Source organism: Parambassis ranga, chromosome 22 (assembly GCF_900634625.1).
Source record: "Parambassis ranga chromosome 22, fParRan2.1, whole genome shotgun sequence".
Taxonomy (NCBI): Eukaryota; Metazoa; Chordata; class Actinopteri; family Ambassidae; genus Parambassis; species Parambassis ranga.
This window is the reverse complement of record NC_041042.1, coordinates 9,224,521-9,241,445: the sequence shown is the minus strand read 5'-3', so window position 1 is coordinate 9,241,445 and position 16,925 is coordinate 9,224,521. Positions and strand designations below refer to the sequence as shown.

The following is a 16,925-nucleotide window of genomic DNA, read 5'->3' as shown; positions in this document are numbered from 1 at the left end:
AATATTAATTTTCATGTCACGAAGATCTGTAACATCATTGTCGTGTATAATATAAGGCAAAATATGAGGTTGTTTTCAGGGAGTAATTCGAATTTTAAGTTACAAATTTTTCAGCATATATATATATATAAATATATATATATATATGTAAATATATATATATATATGTGTGTGTGTGTGTGTGTTACATATTCAGATATAGAATAGATAAAATGAATTAATTGATCTGTGCTTATTTGTGTCATCACATAACTCAATGCATTATTCTATGGTTGAACAGGCCTATTTTAATATTAGTGTAAAAGTACCACGAATATTTCATCTCTCTTTCAGTATTAATGCAACTAATGTCCAAATTCATGTGCAGAGATTATAAGATATATATGCTAAATATATTACAAGGTGCGCTTTAAATGCTGAATAACGCTGAATGAAGTCAGAATTTCCTATAAGCTCGTGTTCCGTTTGAAATAGGCCTGTGTGTTTTATAATTATTTATCTTCAAACTGATTTTATTTTATTGTTTTATAGTTTAGCTCATTTAGTGGGGAAATCGAAAAGAGACGTTTTCCAGGGTGTAAAATATATTTCCAAAATACCTTCAGATCAGACACAAGTTAACTCATCCAATCGACACCTGACACCCGCAAGGTGCAACGACCCCAGTCGGTAAATATTGATGTTGGTTTTAAGTGTCATCAAAGGATTCACTTCCTCGAGTGTGTTTTGTCTTAAAAAGTCTTAAGGGGCATTTAAAGTTCTATTTTTCATTGTCTCAACGGGAGCAGAGAGTGTGTGAATGTGTGTGAGCTGGATTATTTCAGTGATCGTTCAGGCGCAATTAAGCTTTAAATCGCTTTGTAAATGTTGGAGGAGCAGAAATCAATAAAGAATAGCTGCATGCATTTTCCCTGTTTTTTGTCTAACATATGTAAGGCATACATGGCGTCTTGGCATGAGGAAAAAAAATGAAAGCACTGATGTGATGAATGGGTTTCCATTCGTACTGATACTGCACACATTGGCTCCTCTCTCCAGGTAAACACCATAAACATGCACAGATAAATGTGCTTTTTACATTTCAGCAAAAGTAGAATCTGTTAAAAAACAAAAAAAAAAGGATTGACTTGGTTTCAATTTTCTTTCCACAACTGAATGAACCATGGTGTTTTATTGAAGAGTCTTTGTGTGTGTGTATGTGTGTGTCTATGGTTTTGATTTAGTGTTTGTGAGTTTTAGTGATCTCAGTGCTCAATGTGGAAATTATTAGACTGGGTCCAGCTTGCCTGCACCAGCACCAAGCACCAGCGAGAATACAAGTTTAAAACACAGAGAAAATCTCACTTTCCTGATATTTCTATAGGGTCCCAAGCAGGGTGGGCAAAAAAACAGCATTCGTTACTGAGACTGCTCATTTGTCTTTGTTTGTTCTGCTGCTGTAAAATTTAAGAACTGGTCCTTTGCACCTATTGGAAAATATCATGTTTTGTGATAAAATATATTAAAACTACAGTTTCAGTCCAAATGGTAATAAGCCCTTGTTGCTTATTATTAGAAAAGAGAGGGGGGAAATCAATGTTAATCCTGTTGAAAAGCAACCAAGCTCAACCTGTAAAGGAGCACTCAGATTCCTTGGTAAAGCAGCCACCCCGTCTTAAAAAAAAAAAAAAAAGGTTTGTCCATTCCTATCTGATCTAGAGGTGGTGATGTGTAGTTTCTTTGTGCTCCTGCTGGTGAGGCTCTGCTAAAAGGAGGCTTGGAAGGCAGCAAGCACAGTTCTTTTATAGCCACAAGACCCACTCTGAGCTGCAGAACACGCCTAATGAGGGCGTGCAGTGGTGCCATGTGAGACATGCCAGCTTTTACCAGGCTGGATAATTGCTTGTGACCTTCACTAAACACGTCTCATGTGTCTTTGTGCTCTGAACTAACTTCTAATTGTTACATTAAGGGAGATGTCTGAGGGTCATACATGTAATTTGACTGTTTTGACTTATTTTCTGAGGAAGGTGGGCAGAAATTATCTGTTTAATTGGTGAGGCTGATGCTGTTATGGTGATTAATGCCAAGAAGCACAAATACTGTTTTCTATGTCATTAGGTGTCCTGGCCTCCTGGTGATTAGAATCAGAAATACCTTTTTAATCCCAGTGGAAAATTGGTGGTGATGATGAGAATGGACGAAGGGGACACTTAAAAGTAGAAGCAGTTCATATTTGGTGCTAAATTAGCATTCACAGTAAATACAGGCCTTCAATTTAGATTTAAATTAGGTCAAGGTAAACCTTCCACTTTCTAACTATAGCAGCTGCTTCTCCTGCTACACTGTAAGTTGAATACTGTCTAAATACAAAGCAGAGGATGTGATTTATGATGCATCATGGTGCTTTAGCATATTGCTTTAAATTCAGATGATACCTGATCTGTGAATAGAAATAGATAACCTCACTATTAACTGATAAATATGCACATCTACTATCAGACCCATGGTCTGACCAAATCTCTTTATCAGACTTATTATCATCACAATCTAAATAATTAAGCTGAACCATAGCACATATCATAGTGAATCAAAGTTACTTCCTGTTGTTTAATGTAATAAATATACAGGTCTGATATTCATGTGGGTAGTTTATAATGCTTGTTTTATACATTGCAAGTTGAGTTTGTGTTTCTTTGGAAGGAATTCAGATGTTGACTGAAGGGATTACATAGTTTGTTTTTGTTTTTTTTTTTGCACCAACTAAACTATGATCTTACCAAGAATACAGTATGAATGCATGATGAAGAGCTCCCTCTGTGGCCGTGAGCAGGATAGTCCCGCTTGTTAAACAAGTGAAACTCATAAAAAGCTTCTTTTGATGCCCTCAGTATGCCCTAAAGGTGAAAAAAAGGTGTGATTAGAATTGGTGCTGGGTGATACTGTTAGTTGTTATAAAAGGCTAAAAACACATCACAACACCTGCAGTGGCACCAAATCACATAAACTTCTAAAACAAAAATCATTTTAACGGGCTTTGCTCTCTGACAGAGTTGTATAAGTGCTCATTTGTTTTGTTGCTACATCATTAGTACTCAGCTCACAGTCTATCCAGTCTGTGCAGCCAGGGAGCCTTTCTAGGCATTGTTTCATGCACCTTTTTATACTGCATGCATGGTTTTTGTTTGGCAGCGAGGCTTTGCTGTGCTGGATCTGTTGTCAATTAAGAGGAGGAACCTTAATTACTTTTGGAGCACTTCAGACTCCATCCATGGCTGCTGCTGATTCATGCCTGCCCTACTTGGAAATCAACCCAGGGATTTGAAAAACACTGGATCACATGTGGAAACTGACATTAACCTTGTATTTTTCAATTCAAGATTCTGCCGCGATGTTTATGATTAACTTTTGACTTTTAGCGTCAGAACATTTTATTCCACTCTTTGTGTTGTCTTTCAGATGAAACCTTACTTGGCTTTACAGTTAGGTTTGACACTTGGCTAGAGTGTTAAGACACCTGTAATAATAATAATAATCATAGCAATAAGCAGTGATTCCTCAAGTGACCCTCTCTGAGCTGTAAATTCAGTCAGGAGTCCTGACTTGTCGAGATTGCACTTGTGGCATAGTTTTGTCTTTCGAAGCTTAAGAGCCAGATCTATTATGGAAAATGTTGCAATTCTGCAGAGGGACATTCAAGGCCTTCTATCGAAGGCAGTGTGATATTGTTTTCCACCAAACCAGAAATCAAGGCCTTGGACAGGCCTTTTTTATGTCAAGGATACGGGTACTGTATGTTTTCTGACAGTTTCTCCTTTTAAGATTAATGGGCTTATGAAAACCGTGTGTCCTCTTCCAAAAGCCAAGCTCAATATCAGTCAATGTTACCAGCATGATCGTGCCATCCTGAAAAAAAGAAGTCCAAAGATGGATTGAATATTGATGTCACAACACTGGATAATCAGAGTTTTTACATGTGCGAGCGTAAAAAGAACCAGAGGTGCTGGCTTTTATTTTGTCAATTCTTGAACAAAACACACAACAAGTAGCTGCATTTGTTTCCCCACAAAGACAATAAAAGATATAAGACCAGTCACATAGTTTGAATATGTAGAATTGCAAGGATCTTTCCTTGTACTCTATCAGTGCACTGACCTCACTGAACCACAGCCAGATGCTCATAAATACATTCCCTTATTTCTACCCTTGTGTGGATGCCAGTTGGGCCGGGAAGTGGGTTTGTTTTGGGTGTTCTCAGTATATTCCAGCCAGAGCCACGTTTTCACGTTTCTCATAAGAGAGCTGTGCTGGCTTCCTGAAATCCATACGTATACCTGCTTGTGGTCATCTGTCACGGTGGTGATCTGTTGAAAGGTGCAAAACCTGAGTCCAGTGTCTGTATAATGGAGACTTGTTTGTCCCACCACCCTTGGATTAATTAACTGGATGTCTCTCTCTCTCTCTCTCTCTCTACTCCGTGAATTGTAGTGCCGTGCTGTAGGAGTCCAGATTCAACAGTGCAAATGTGAAAACCGACTCCAGACTCTGGTTAAGTGAGCAGTTGAGCCTGTGTGGAGAGATGTCAGAAAACTCAACCCACATGATTATTTTTTGGTCACATCTGGACACATTGCCTTTCAGCTTTCAAAAACACGGTGTGTATTTTACGGTGTGCACACATTGCAGGAATCCCTCAAGTCTCTCACCAGCTTTCCATATTTAGAAAGAATAAGCATATGCCTTTTAAAGCTAATTATGGTGCATTAACACACTAATCATGCTGAGTACAAATCAGGCTTGTACAGCATGAGGTAGAGATCACTACTGCAAAGGAATGGGGGGGAACTTAGCTCACGCACACCGGTGGTGAAATATCTGACATGTTTGTACTGAGTAGGGACAGACAGGCCTGCAACCAAGCCTGGACTTGCTGGCCAAGAAAAAGCCCCTCATAGCTCCCCCATTTTTCTTAACATGCCCTTTCCTGAATGAATGTGTTGCCTAGCATTGAATACTGAGTCACAATAATAAGCAAGTTTGGGAAAAAAAATGTGCCTACCATATGTAAACAGACAGCAAGATGTGCGGTGTCAAGCAAGTACATGTGAGTTCAGGCTTAGTGTCTGTGACGGATGCACGTTTTTCATGGCATTACAAGGTATTTATATATATACATATTCAGATTGTTAGACTTGTTTAGTAAAATATTGGGTATTTAGTGGTTCTGCTAAACTTTTAGAACAGAAAAAATTGTTTGAGGTAAAAAAATGTTATTTTGCATGTATCCTGTAGTAATATTTAAAAGGATATTGTAAATATTTTACATATTAGGTATGAATTTGTAAAAGCAGCATCCTCACTGAACTAACTGTATGGTGGCCAGCATGACAAAAGGAAAGGATAAACAGCCTGCGGTTGCACTGCTAATTATTTGTGGTAACAGTTACAAGCGAGATCATGATTCATGTGAAATACTGTTGACATCAGCTGAAATAATGATGGTATGTGTGGTGGAGCCCACATGTGATGATGTTATTTGTTGGAACAGCTCTGCAAAAATGAAAAACCGCGATTGCTCAATGTCAGTGTTGATGTAGCCATATTTCGAGTGTGTACACCCACATTACTGTTAATTATGGGTTTGGGCAAAGGTCTCAGCAAGCTTCCTAGAAGGCCCATGCTGTTATAAGATGTCAAGGAGAACGTACCTTCATCCGGTCTAATTAGAGGACATTCAACCTCTGCTGAAATCTGACATGAGGAAATAGTCCTGAGAGTAATGTGTTGTTCCATTAACTAATTACAGCAAATACAATTTGTTCAGGATGATCTACTTTTGCTGTTTAGTGTTGTTTTATAGGCTTTGGTTATCACAGTAGATTTGTCACTGGAAAGTCAGAAGGGGTGGAAACTTGTTGTCAACAACTGTGTTGATAAATCAAAGCCTTCCTTGTCTAATTCATGGTACAATTATGTCAGAGGAGAAGCTTTTGTGGAGATCTTAAAGTGAGCCCATATGCTGCAGACCACAACCTGCTGCCACATCTCCAAAACATCTACAGAGATGGAACTCTCCGCACGAGTGTTTCCTCCTACAGAAAAAAAAACACATCCCAGACCTCCCATCCAAGACAGAGAAACAATTACAACATCAAATAAAAAATGTGCGGCACACTTCCCAGGATCAGAGGGTTGAGTCTTTCCTTGGCAGTACGCAGCGATACTGGCTCAGAGCCTCCCTCACTCAAAAACATGGCAAGGATTTCCCCTTGATATAGAGCGCAGGATGCTAACCCAAGGCTAGAAGGAACAAGCCAGCTGAGAAGCCAAAGATATAGACAGTCCTGTTCTTTGTCACTGTAATGACAATGATTGCTATAATGATGATAATACACGGACAGTTTGTCCTGCCTGTATTTGATACGATTCAGTCTTTATGTATTTTTTGTTTGACTTGTTTGATAATATCTATCTAACTTTGTATGATGGGGCTTTGTTCATCTTCACAAATTGCTGCCCTACAGAGTGGGTCAGCACTGTTGTTACTTTACAGCAACAAGGATCCTGGTTTGAATTTGGCAGTTGCCTTTTTGTGTAGAGTTTGCATGTTCTCCTTGTACATAACAAAGTACTCTAAAATGGTCATACATTTGAGACATTGTTTGTCTCTTTGTGGCCCAGCAATAGACTGGCCTACTATGCCTTTTCCAACTGACAGTTGGGACCCTCTACAGGGTTAAGAAAAAGGATGGAAAATCTACAGTACTTGTGTCCATGTTATGTAGAAATAAGTCACCCAGAGCAACGGCTGAGTCTCCTGTGGAACAGGAGACTATCTAGAAATATTCACTGATTCGTTGAAACCAGCGCCTGTACCAGGAAGTAGCAGATGTCTTGTCTAAGTTTAGTAGCATGGTGCTTCTGTGCAGCTACTGTATAGACTCCAGAGAGAAAAAACACTTTTCTTTAAAAAGTTACAGCACTTTACTAATAGTGGTGGACAACCCATCAAAATGTAAATGTCCATGCTTGGTAAATGGCAGTTTCAGCATGCCATTCATGTCTTGCATGTATTAAAAGCATGGATGTTCTTTATTCACTTATTTACTCAGATCTTTCCTTTAAAAAATATCTCTCCAAATAGCCGGTTCTCAAACATTTACACATCATGGTTAAAAATATGATTCATTTCAAAAGGAGCTTGCACCTTCTGCCTTCCACTTTTGAGGGTTAACTGTACACTGAAGTGTTAATGCAGGTAGAGATAGGTCAGTGTCAGTAACAGTGCTGTGACCTGTCAGCAAAGAGGGAACCGTCTGAAAATGATACTGGCTCTTCAGAGACTGTTTGACTCAACCAAGCGAGACGTTATTAGCATTCTGGAGCTAAAATGTTTGAGTTTGAGCTAAAAATGGATTTGTCACTGTCTCCTTGTCTTCAGATGATTCATTCTGAGCTATTCTCTGCCCTTCACTTTTTTTTTTTTAAATGGAGCCAAGACAAGTGCAAGCAAGTCCAGGAGGACAGGTTTGATGGGCTACTTTTAATAGTTTTCTTTTCTCTGCATGCACACAGAGAGATGTCAGTTTTTCCAGCTGAATGGAGGACTAATGCCTTGAAAATTCAAGAGGTAAAAAACATTCATCGCATTGATGTTACGTAAACTTATTTATGATTAGTTAAGTCTAACCATTTGGAGAATCTGCCACATACAGTGCAGGAGAACAGCGCTATCTTTAGAGAGATGGAGCACCTTTAACTCACTACCTTATAACCTTTACCTGGTGGCTGTTCTCTGTTACAGGAGCACCTGCTTTTAAACATAAAAACCCTTTGAACTGTCCCCTAAATATCTCAGACGACATTCTCACCACTTTTTTTTTCTTCCCTTCATTGCACTCATATCAAGTTCTCGGGGAGAATGCAAATAGCTGCGATAGCATCGACAAGATGGTGCAAAGTGATGACACGTTTGCAGAATCAGCCTGTCTAACGAGGCGTGCGTCACGGGTGACTGAGAACACGTAGTTGGCCGTACATGTCATCGTCTATAAAGCCGTGATGAGACTGAGACTCAGGTTCATGTTTTTCAGTTGAGAGGCAGACTTTAGTGCTGGAGGCGAAATAATGTTGATACATATACTGAAGGGCCACTGATGTACATGTAATATATTAAACTGTAGGTGAGGCCACATGGTGTTTTAACTGTATAAAATTAATCATAGGTTAAAGTTTGTGCAGAACCTTCTCTGTTAGACTCCTATGCAAAGTTCACACAATGATAATTAAGGTTTTAGCACTAGTAGACCTTCCATTGTCATTATAAAGTTCTTAATCTACTTTCTTGTTGACATTCCTGAACTGACACACTGAAAGTGGAGCAGAAGAGCAGAGCAATCACTGAGATAGCACACAAACAAAGAATGTTACTACAATAGAAGGATGGCAGAAAAAAAGTAGTTGGATAAAATCTAAACAGTCTGCAGGATCACACTCTACAAAAGAAAGCAATTAGCAGCAGGGACAAATTGCATAACACTACTTTTAAGAAGGCCCCAGACTTATATTCTGAAATATTTACAAAACAACAAAACAAGGACAGTTCTACTGCTACTGTAATAATCCACTGTTCTTGTAAAAGCTTTTCTTATTTTAGTTTTACGTTATTATTCTTGTATACTTTTCTTTCATTCAATCATTGTCAATCATACTGATTATTACAGGCATGTTCATCTGCATTCATCATCCACACATAAGCACTGTTTGTGTAATTACTCATGTTGCCACAAGGGGGAGACAGAGGTTCTACATTGTAGCTTTAAAATGAAAGAGGTAGCTCATCACAGATATGTTAAATAACAAGATCATATAAGATAAATACATATATATGTATATATATGTTTGCCTTTAAAGTGTCCTGCTGTATTTACCGTACCATAAAACTCTTTAGCTCCTCCCATCTGTACTCAGCTTTCCTGTGATCTGACTAATTCTCAGAAATGCTTTTCGCAAAACAATAACCTGAAAACATTAATAATTGCTTTTCAAAGATTTCTTCATTCTCTGTGTGTGAAACCTTTCGCTGACCTGTAGAGTTTACACAAAACAAAAAAGAAGAAGGTCCAAATCATATGACTGACTTTGTGTATAAACAAACAGTCTGTTATTTTATATCATTTTAGGGTGAAAGTGACAGAAAGTGCATCAGTTCATTTTACCCACGCTGGACCCTGAACAATTTTACAATTAATTTCATTCCTGCATCTTCACATGACACACACATATAGATGGTGAAGTATTAGGAGAGACATATATGGAGAGAAGAGGGGGGGGGGCACCAGCATTTGTCCCCTACAGAGATCATGACCGAGCTTCACTGCCCAGATTGACAGAGCAGAGACCTTGGAGTGAACTGCCTCTCTTTTGGGGAAGTTTACATATAAACACAGTCAACATCCAGGTGGAAATATGGGCCTGCAGGGGTAAATAAATAGTCCTGCTGTGGACATATTGCAAACAATGGAATTCTTTACATAAACTTGGACTTGGAGCTCTACTTTAAAACATCTTTTAGCATATGTCTGTGGATGCTGTTATTCATCCAGGTCATGTTCTGTCCAAGAGTTTAAATCAAGGCAACTGGACTCAAAGGGTTTCTTTTCAATCTTTTTTTTTTTTGAAGACTTTTCACTACTCCCCCGAGTGGCTTCAAATGTGCTCAGTACCTCTGTAGGTGGATCTTGGAGGAACTCACATAACTAAGATCCCTCTTGTTGGTTAATGGTAAGCTAATGACCAGCCACTCTGGGGAGTCATGAAACATCTTCAAAAAAGCAAAAAATAGTTTTTGTTACCAAAAAAACTCGATGTTTCAGTAAATGGCTTCTGATACTTTTCACATTAATTGCATGAAAATTAAGCTAAAGTTTAATTTAAGTGCTACAGAAGCTCACCAGGTCAAGCCTGCTGTCAGTTTCAGCATTGTTATACAACACTGATGTTCATAGACCTTTGTGCAACCTGGTACAAACACACCACCATCTGGCCTACAGTGGAAGCTGCTCACTTGTTGTTTTTCACCAGCATGAGCTTCTTCTGTTTTATTGCAGACACCATCATTTGTCCCCTACAGAGCAAAAACACTTTTAGTTTTATAGAAATAAATTGTGATTAAATCGCTATACTCAGATTGTTCTGTTGTTGATCTTCACACCTTCAGACTGATCTTACACACCGTCACTGTAGTGTGTCTGCCAGTAGATGGCAGCATAGGCTCACAGAAAACTACTTGCTCTGTGAAAGTAGTGTGACTCCACACTTCACTTCAGTCTTTCTGTCATTTCAATAATTTATTAAATATTCTCAAAGAGTTGCACCAAAGTGTATTAGAACATTTTATTATTATTATTTTATTATTGGAATGAAAAAAATGTGTCATGATGTCCTCCAAATAAAAACGCAAAAAAAGAGACGCAGAGCTCAGTCTGTGTTGTTGCCAGAGGGTGGCAGTCTTTACCCAGGTTTTGTTTATGTCTACATGGGCTTTACTGAAGGTAGTCTGTCATATATATATATTCAATTTTCCAGCTTTTTTTTTAAATTTAGATGCATTTGTTTGTGCACAATCTTCTAGCAATGAGACACATTTGTAAACCTTTACAGAATGTTAGTCTCCTTGTTATAATTTAGTAAATAGTAGTCACAGAGGTAATGCTGCCTTCTTGCTGCCAAGGTCCTCTCCTGATTAGAATATGATACAAGTGATGGAAAAAATTTGGCCCCACATTGTCATTGTTATCTCCTTTCATGAAAACATCCCAGAAGAGACCACACATTTGGTGCAAGGAATGTAATATCTCCATTACCAGTGTCTTCACAGAACTGCGCCACAGAAGTTGAAAAGACACCTCTGATTGATGTGACACTGTATGAAAAAATATTGACAGCTAAGCCCACATTCCTCATCGGGTTCGGCGGTGTCAGCTTCCTTTTCTCTCCATCCTTCATCTGCTCAACCCCAGTCCCCTCCACGATGAAAGTCGAACAAATCTGCTGACATTGATCCTGTCTCCTCGGCTGGCCTAATTTCATTTCAGCCTGAGAGAGACTGCTATCTCCAAAGATCTTGACAGACAATTGTATTTACTATTTTCTTTTCACAAGCCAATAAAGGGGGAGCAGTTATTGCATCAGATTATATGAAAAACCGTTTAATGATTCCAATTTATAACTCTAGACTGAATAATGATACAGTTAAGAGCTGACAGGCCATGATAAATGAAGGCTCATATAAAACATATTTAGTTTGAAGAATGGCTGGAGATGAATTGCACAGTGATACAAACTCATGATAAAGAACAGTAAGAGCCACTAGAAGACTTAATAATGTGCTATTCATTTTGAAGTGATTTTGCTGGTTAATAAAAGAGCACAAATTAAAAATATATTTATTGTAGAAAGACGTCTGGGGAATATTAACCCCCTATGTCTCCATACACATCCTTCCCATCACCCAATCTAATCGCTGCCCATCTCTTTAGACTGAACCTATCAAGTCCTCAGTTTCTCTCCATCACTGCTGACTCTCGGTACATTTTACTGTCTGTAAGTTGCTTGATTTAGTGCGCGTGTACGATTCCTTCTACCACATATATTAACAGCTTGTTCTCCAGCGGCATCGTTCATGCTACTGCTGGACTGGACTGCTAAAATTTAAACCCATAACAATGCTGATGGCTATACAGAGCTAAATTATCTGCAGGGTTATGTGTCAGCAAGGCAGCTTGTATAACAACTAAATGATTCTGCAAATGAAGATGTTTGCAGTTAAGACACATTCATTAATGCTGCAGCATCCTTGAATGGCAACAGTAAAATCTTTATGTTATATAAATATCATTCATTATAAAGGACTAATGGGCATTCATTGTAGCTGAATGTGGTGAAAACCATGGTCAAGTGGTGAACCCTTTGAAATCATGGTCAAGGACTATAGAGTGTATACACTGGTAGTGTATTGCAGAATGTGTAATGCTTGTAGGGTTCTATTCACAGACAGACACTGAATTTACCAGATACAATGTCCACCACTCATTCTATACATTGGTACCCCACTCAGATGTCACCAGTGCTTTTTATAAGAAAAGGTTGTGTTTTTCTATTCTTCAGGAGAGTCAGTCATCCTCTTTACTTAATTTTGGAAAATGTATGTCATGTAGCCATGAGATATAAAGAAAAAAACAACCGTACAATGAATATTTAATTTTCTACCTGCAGCCGAGGAGAAACAATGGCCGCCTCTATCCTCAGGTGGTATACGAGACACTCACAGACATCACAAATATAACACTCTTTGTTGCTCAGGGTGATGTACTGTACATAGAAAATAAGGGTGCCAACATCACCCATCCATCCATCTGTCCATCCATTTTTTTTCTCCTCCTCCAGACAACATACAAATTTGAATAATAAAAGTGTGGAGCTAATGAGAAAATGTAAATGAGACTAAGAACAGGGAGGCACTGGCCTTCATTTGATGAACAAGAAATGAGAAACGAGGTAAATTATCCCAGGATCATGTTCACACTGACACCTGGGAGACAGATGAAGTAGACGCCATTGTTTTATCCCATGTAGATACAAAGGGGGGCAGAGAATGGTGAGGGGAAGCACATCAGAATAGGCGACCCTACAGCTCTGTTTGTTGTCAGAGGACGAGCTGGATCAAACAGGGTCTCCCAGAGGGTGAGCAGTCCGTTGTACCAGCGTACAACACACTCCCTTTGACCTGACACAGACTGTGCACCTACAAATGAATGCTGCTTAAAGTACCATTAAGGACAATGCTAATAGTTTTGGCATGTGTGCTGTTCAAATCAGGTTAAACCCCCCTTTTTGTAAGGCAGGCAGTGGGCTGCTTGTTTCGAAATCCATTCATTTTTTTAAAACGGGATCTTGTGTACACACAAAGGATGCTTGCATAATAATGCTGGTGATAGTTCAAGGAAATTCGCAGCAATAATAAGCTTGATTAGTTTGATAAAAGAAAACAGAAGAAGAGTATCTTCAACCAACCAAACAACTAGAATTGCTTCCCCAAGGCTGATTGTCAGTCATACAAATCTAGTTAGGGCTTTCGATGAACTTCTAAAAAAATACACCATGGAATGGATAATAATGTTGAGCCGTTGACTAGAACATCATGTGCATTCATCACTTTTGGTTGTTTCCACATAAAACTGGTTACAACACTCGGCTACTGATTTGAGAATATTAGCGTTCTAACCAGCTAAACCACAAGACACTGATTTGTCATTGTGATCATGTCAGCAGCTATCTGCATTCAGCTTGATGAACTGCTGTGCCTATACCTAGGTAGGATTGTCATAGGTTCCTTGTACCGTTATTTATTTGTGATCGATCTTGGTCACAACATCCTGACAACCTACATTGCAAGTTTTTTACTCAGTTAATTATTGGACTTGTTTCTCTCCATTGTAATGGACTTAGTGATTGATTAATGCAGGTAGCTTAATCAAAATGTTTATCCTTTTTATATGCCACAAATTCTCCCTTGCATGGTAACATGTTGGTAATGTAAACTGTTTAAAAAACAGGCAGAGAGAGACAAAGAGAAGGTGTTTAAAAGGACCGCACAGCAAATCAACCAGAAACCCATAGACCTGCTGATTCCTCTCTCAACAGCCCTTCATCTTCTTGAGATGCAGGTCATCCGTGATCACCTGACAGTTCTGGACATAAGCATGGCTAAGCTCTTGTCAACCACTCTCTGTCCTTGTCCCTCCAGACACACACACACTGGCTCTCTCTCTCTTCTATGCCACCTCCCCCAGGCCTCCCACCCAGACCCTCAGTCCTTGGAGAAGACCGCAGGCCATCGGGAGAACAAGAAGCTACTGAATGGGCTTCAGTCTGGCCTTTGTCTGGCCCTACTGCAGAGTCCCTTTATTTACCTAGTCTTTAACGCTGTATGTTTTCTTGTGTGTTAATTGCATTGGCCTTTGCTGCCCCCTGGTCAATCAATACCATCTCTCCAATGACATCAGCAACTCTATTCAACAGGGCCTTTCCAGGTGATGGGTGTTTCGTGGGAGAGTTGGTGGGAATGAGTCATGCAAATGCAGACCTACAGCTTTCCATCTTACTGATCCCATCCATATCTGTTTACTAACTTCATCACATTAGATGGAGTTTGTGTTTACAGCCTTGGACATTATGCAGGCTCTTATGTGTCTACAGCCCTTTATTCTCAAATAATGATAGGGATTTTGGGACAGAGGGGTGTGTCTTATTCTTCAGCTGCATGTCAGCTGGCTGTCTCTGCAGTCTGGAGTCCATAGGTTAGCTCACTGCATGTGATAAGTCTAGTTGATGCGGCAATCAGTGCGATCAAAACAATTTTGCTGACCCTTGACTCAGGAGTAGAGCAGGACAGAGAAGGAGTTGACATGCCTTTACCACTCCTGAGTGTGTGTGTGACCAAGCACATTAATCATAAGAGGTCTAACCCTCTCCTGTGTCCAATTCAGCGATGATTCTCTAGTGCAGCACCATGGCAATGTTTAGACAGAGCTGGACATAATTATCTTTTTGTGTACTTTAATAAGGAGACATCCGAGTGCTCAGATTACAGGAGCACGCACACACCACAAAACTACCGTACAGTGATATTATCCCCTTCATTCTGTGTAATTAAAACATAAATAATTAAATGCCACTAACTAACGTAACTGGTATGCAAATTTGATGATTTAGTGAGTTGAAGAACACAGGGATTTTTTTGCCAAATGGGGACCATTTAAAGTTGACCTTTGGAAATGTTATTTTGAATGCAATGTGATGGTGCTGTTTAATTTGAAGAGGTACTTATCTCAAAGTCAACATCTTACTTCTGTTTTTCTGACGCACACTCAGTCACCATATATTAGGCAGTAGCCTGGCAACCACAAGAGTAGCGCCGTACCAAATGGATATGTTTGCAATATGACAGGCCCACTGTGCTCCTTACCGCTGACCCTGCCTGCCATTTTGTTTCTGTCCTGCGAAGGTGTCAGTGATAAACGTTACCTTGTCTCAGCAGGTGTGCCAGGATGGAGGGCCCTGCCGCACGAAGGGGGTCACCAACCCCACACTGTTTCCCCCATTTATTTGAATAATGGGCCATTAGGACGGCTGGATGTCCAATGTTAAAGTAGCTGTATGTGTCTCCTAGATAAAAGACATAATTACCTGAGAGAGGGAGGATGTGTTGGTGCACACTTTTCCTCTGGTGGGCTACAGAGCTCTGAGTTAACACTCCTGCCATTAGGTGGCGACAGAGAGAGCGAGGGAGCAAGAGAGAAAAAAAAGGTTTGAAGGCCCTACTCATGCCTTATGCACACATAACAAGAACTACTGTGTTAACAAAATAACACATTTAGTGGCAAAGTGAATTTATGAAATACGCTATAACCTCTAACATCAATTAAAGCCAGTGACAGAATGCATTGTGCTTCCAACTCTGTCATAGTTTGCCCTGTGAGTCAGCGTGCACTCGCTCATGATTCAGATCAGGCTCTATTCAAAGTTTAACATGGAATTCATTTAGTTTTTAGACTTTTCAGTTTCCCTAAAACAACAGTATGTATCTTTTAAACTGTGTCCATGCAATTACTCCCCTCATTGAGTTGCATAGTATCATCATGAACAGAGTGGGCAATTTGGAAACCTCTGGCTTGCTTGTCCTTTTTAGTCGGCATTTGGCTCATTTTACGTTCCATAATTCTAGTTCAAGAGAGACTTGCCATGCTGTCAATGGAAATGTGGATACAAAATTTGGAGTGGTATTTATACAAACCAAAAAGATTGCCAATTAAAGATAGTTCTTTATCATTTATTTGCCCTTGGGTTTTTATTCTTCAATTGCTATCACCTTATAAAAGCATCCTTTTAGCATGAAGAATAGAAGCCCATTTTCATGACCTCCTCTAATGCATTTCCATCCATCTTCACTGCCTCAAAAAAAGTTTTCACCTCTCCACAAAACCTGTTAATTGCCATCGTGAGCCTAGTATAAAGAAAATATCTACACGTTAATTATCCAAATATGTTGGAAACCCATCTGCAGAAAGCCATTGAAATTACTAAATTGTGTTTTCTCCTTTTTTCGGCTTTCATTTTGGACACATTGTTAATCAAAAGGCTTCAGAAATGTGCAGATGGGCAATCCTTGTGTCTGCAAGGAGCAGCCTGGTTCAAGGTGAGTGTTTCATGCCCCCAGGCCCTTCTGTTTCTCTCTATTGTGTTGTTTAGGTTACATATCCTGATGGGCTGTTCACTGTACTCAAACAGGGACTTTCCTTGCACACGTGCAGACACACACACACACACAGACACACATAAAGCAGCCACAAACATTGATGTGTATGCACACTGCCCTGCTCCTATCTGTATGCACACCTACTCACAAAATAGATTGACTGGACATTATTTATGTTTTTATTGATTTTTTTTTGGTGAGACTTGAGGCAACAAACATGTTTTTCTGTTTAGATAGAGTTAACGTTGATATTTTAACCTAAAAGACCTTCGAAGAGCTTTTAAATTCAGGTTACACAGGTGAAGCCTTAACCTCTTAGGTTGATGAGATAGATGGTTCAGCACAAAGCAAACTAAAAACCAATCGCTTGTTATTTTACAGAAATAACTTTTCTTTATGACTTGATCAAATGCCCTCACTTTGAGTTAGGTCTCCAATATTCAAAGCAACTTCACTGCACTTTACAAGAGATTTACCTGACTTATGGTTTTGCGCATAATCAGATTTTTCATATAAATTTAGATAAAAGGAGGATTTTGAATGTTGTTATATATCTACTGCTGCAAGGTACAAAAGCTCGTCAGAGTCAAAGCCTTCTCAGGCACAAAAAACATCCTCAGATCAGTGC

General features: G+C 39.3%; 1 protein-coding gene across 3 annotated transcripts in view; it reads left to right on the top strand.

Moving 5' to 3' along the window:
* The window catches only part of nkx2.2a (NK2 homeobox 2a), a 37,935-nt gene that overhangs the window by 2,530 nt on the left and 18,480 nt on the right, over nucleotides 1-16,925 (top strand). For all 3 annotated transcript variants that reach the window (XM_028395278.1, XM_028395277.1, XM_028395276.1), the window contains 2 exons: nucleotides 789-793; nucleotides 7,557-7,609. In XM_028395278.1, the coding sequence (XP_028251079.1) occupies nucleotides 7,559-7,609 (51 nt within the window). In that variant the 5' untranslated portion in view covers nucleotides 789-793; nucleotides 7,557-7,558. The remainder of the gene's footprint in view (nucleotides 1-788; nucleotides 794-7,556; nucleotides 7,610-16,925) is intronic.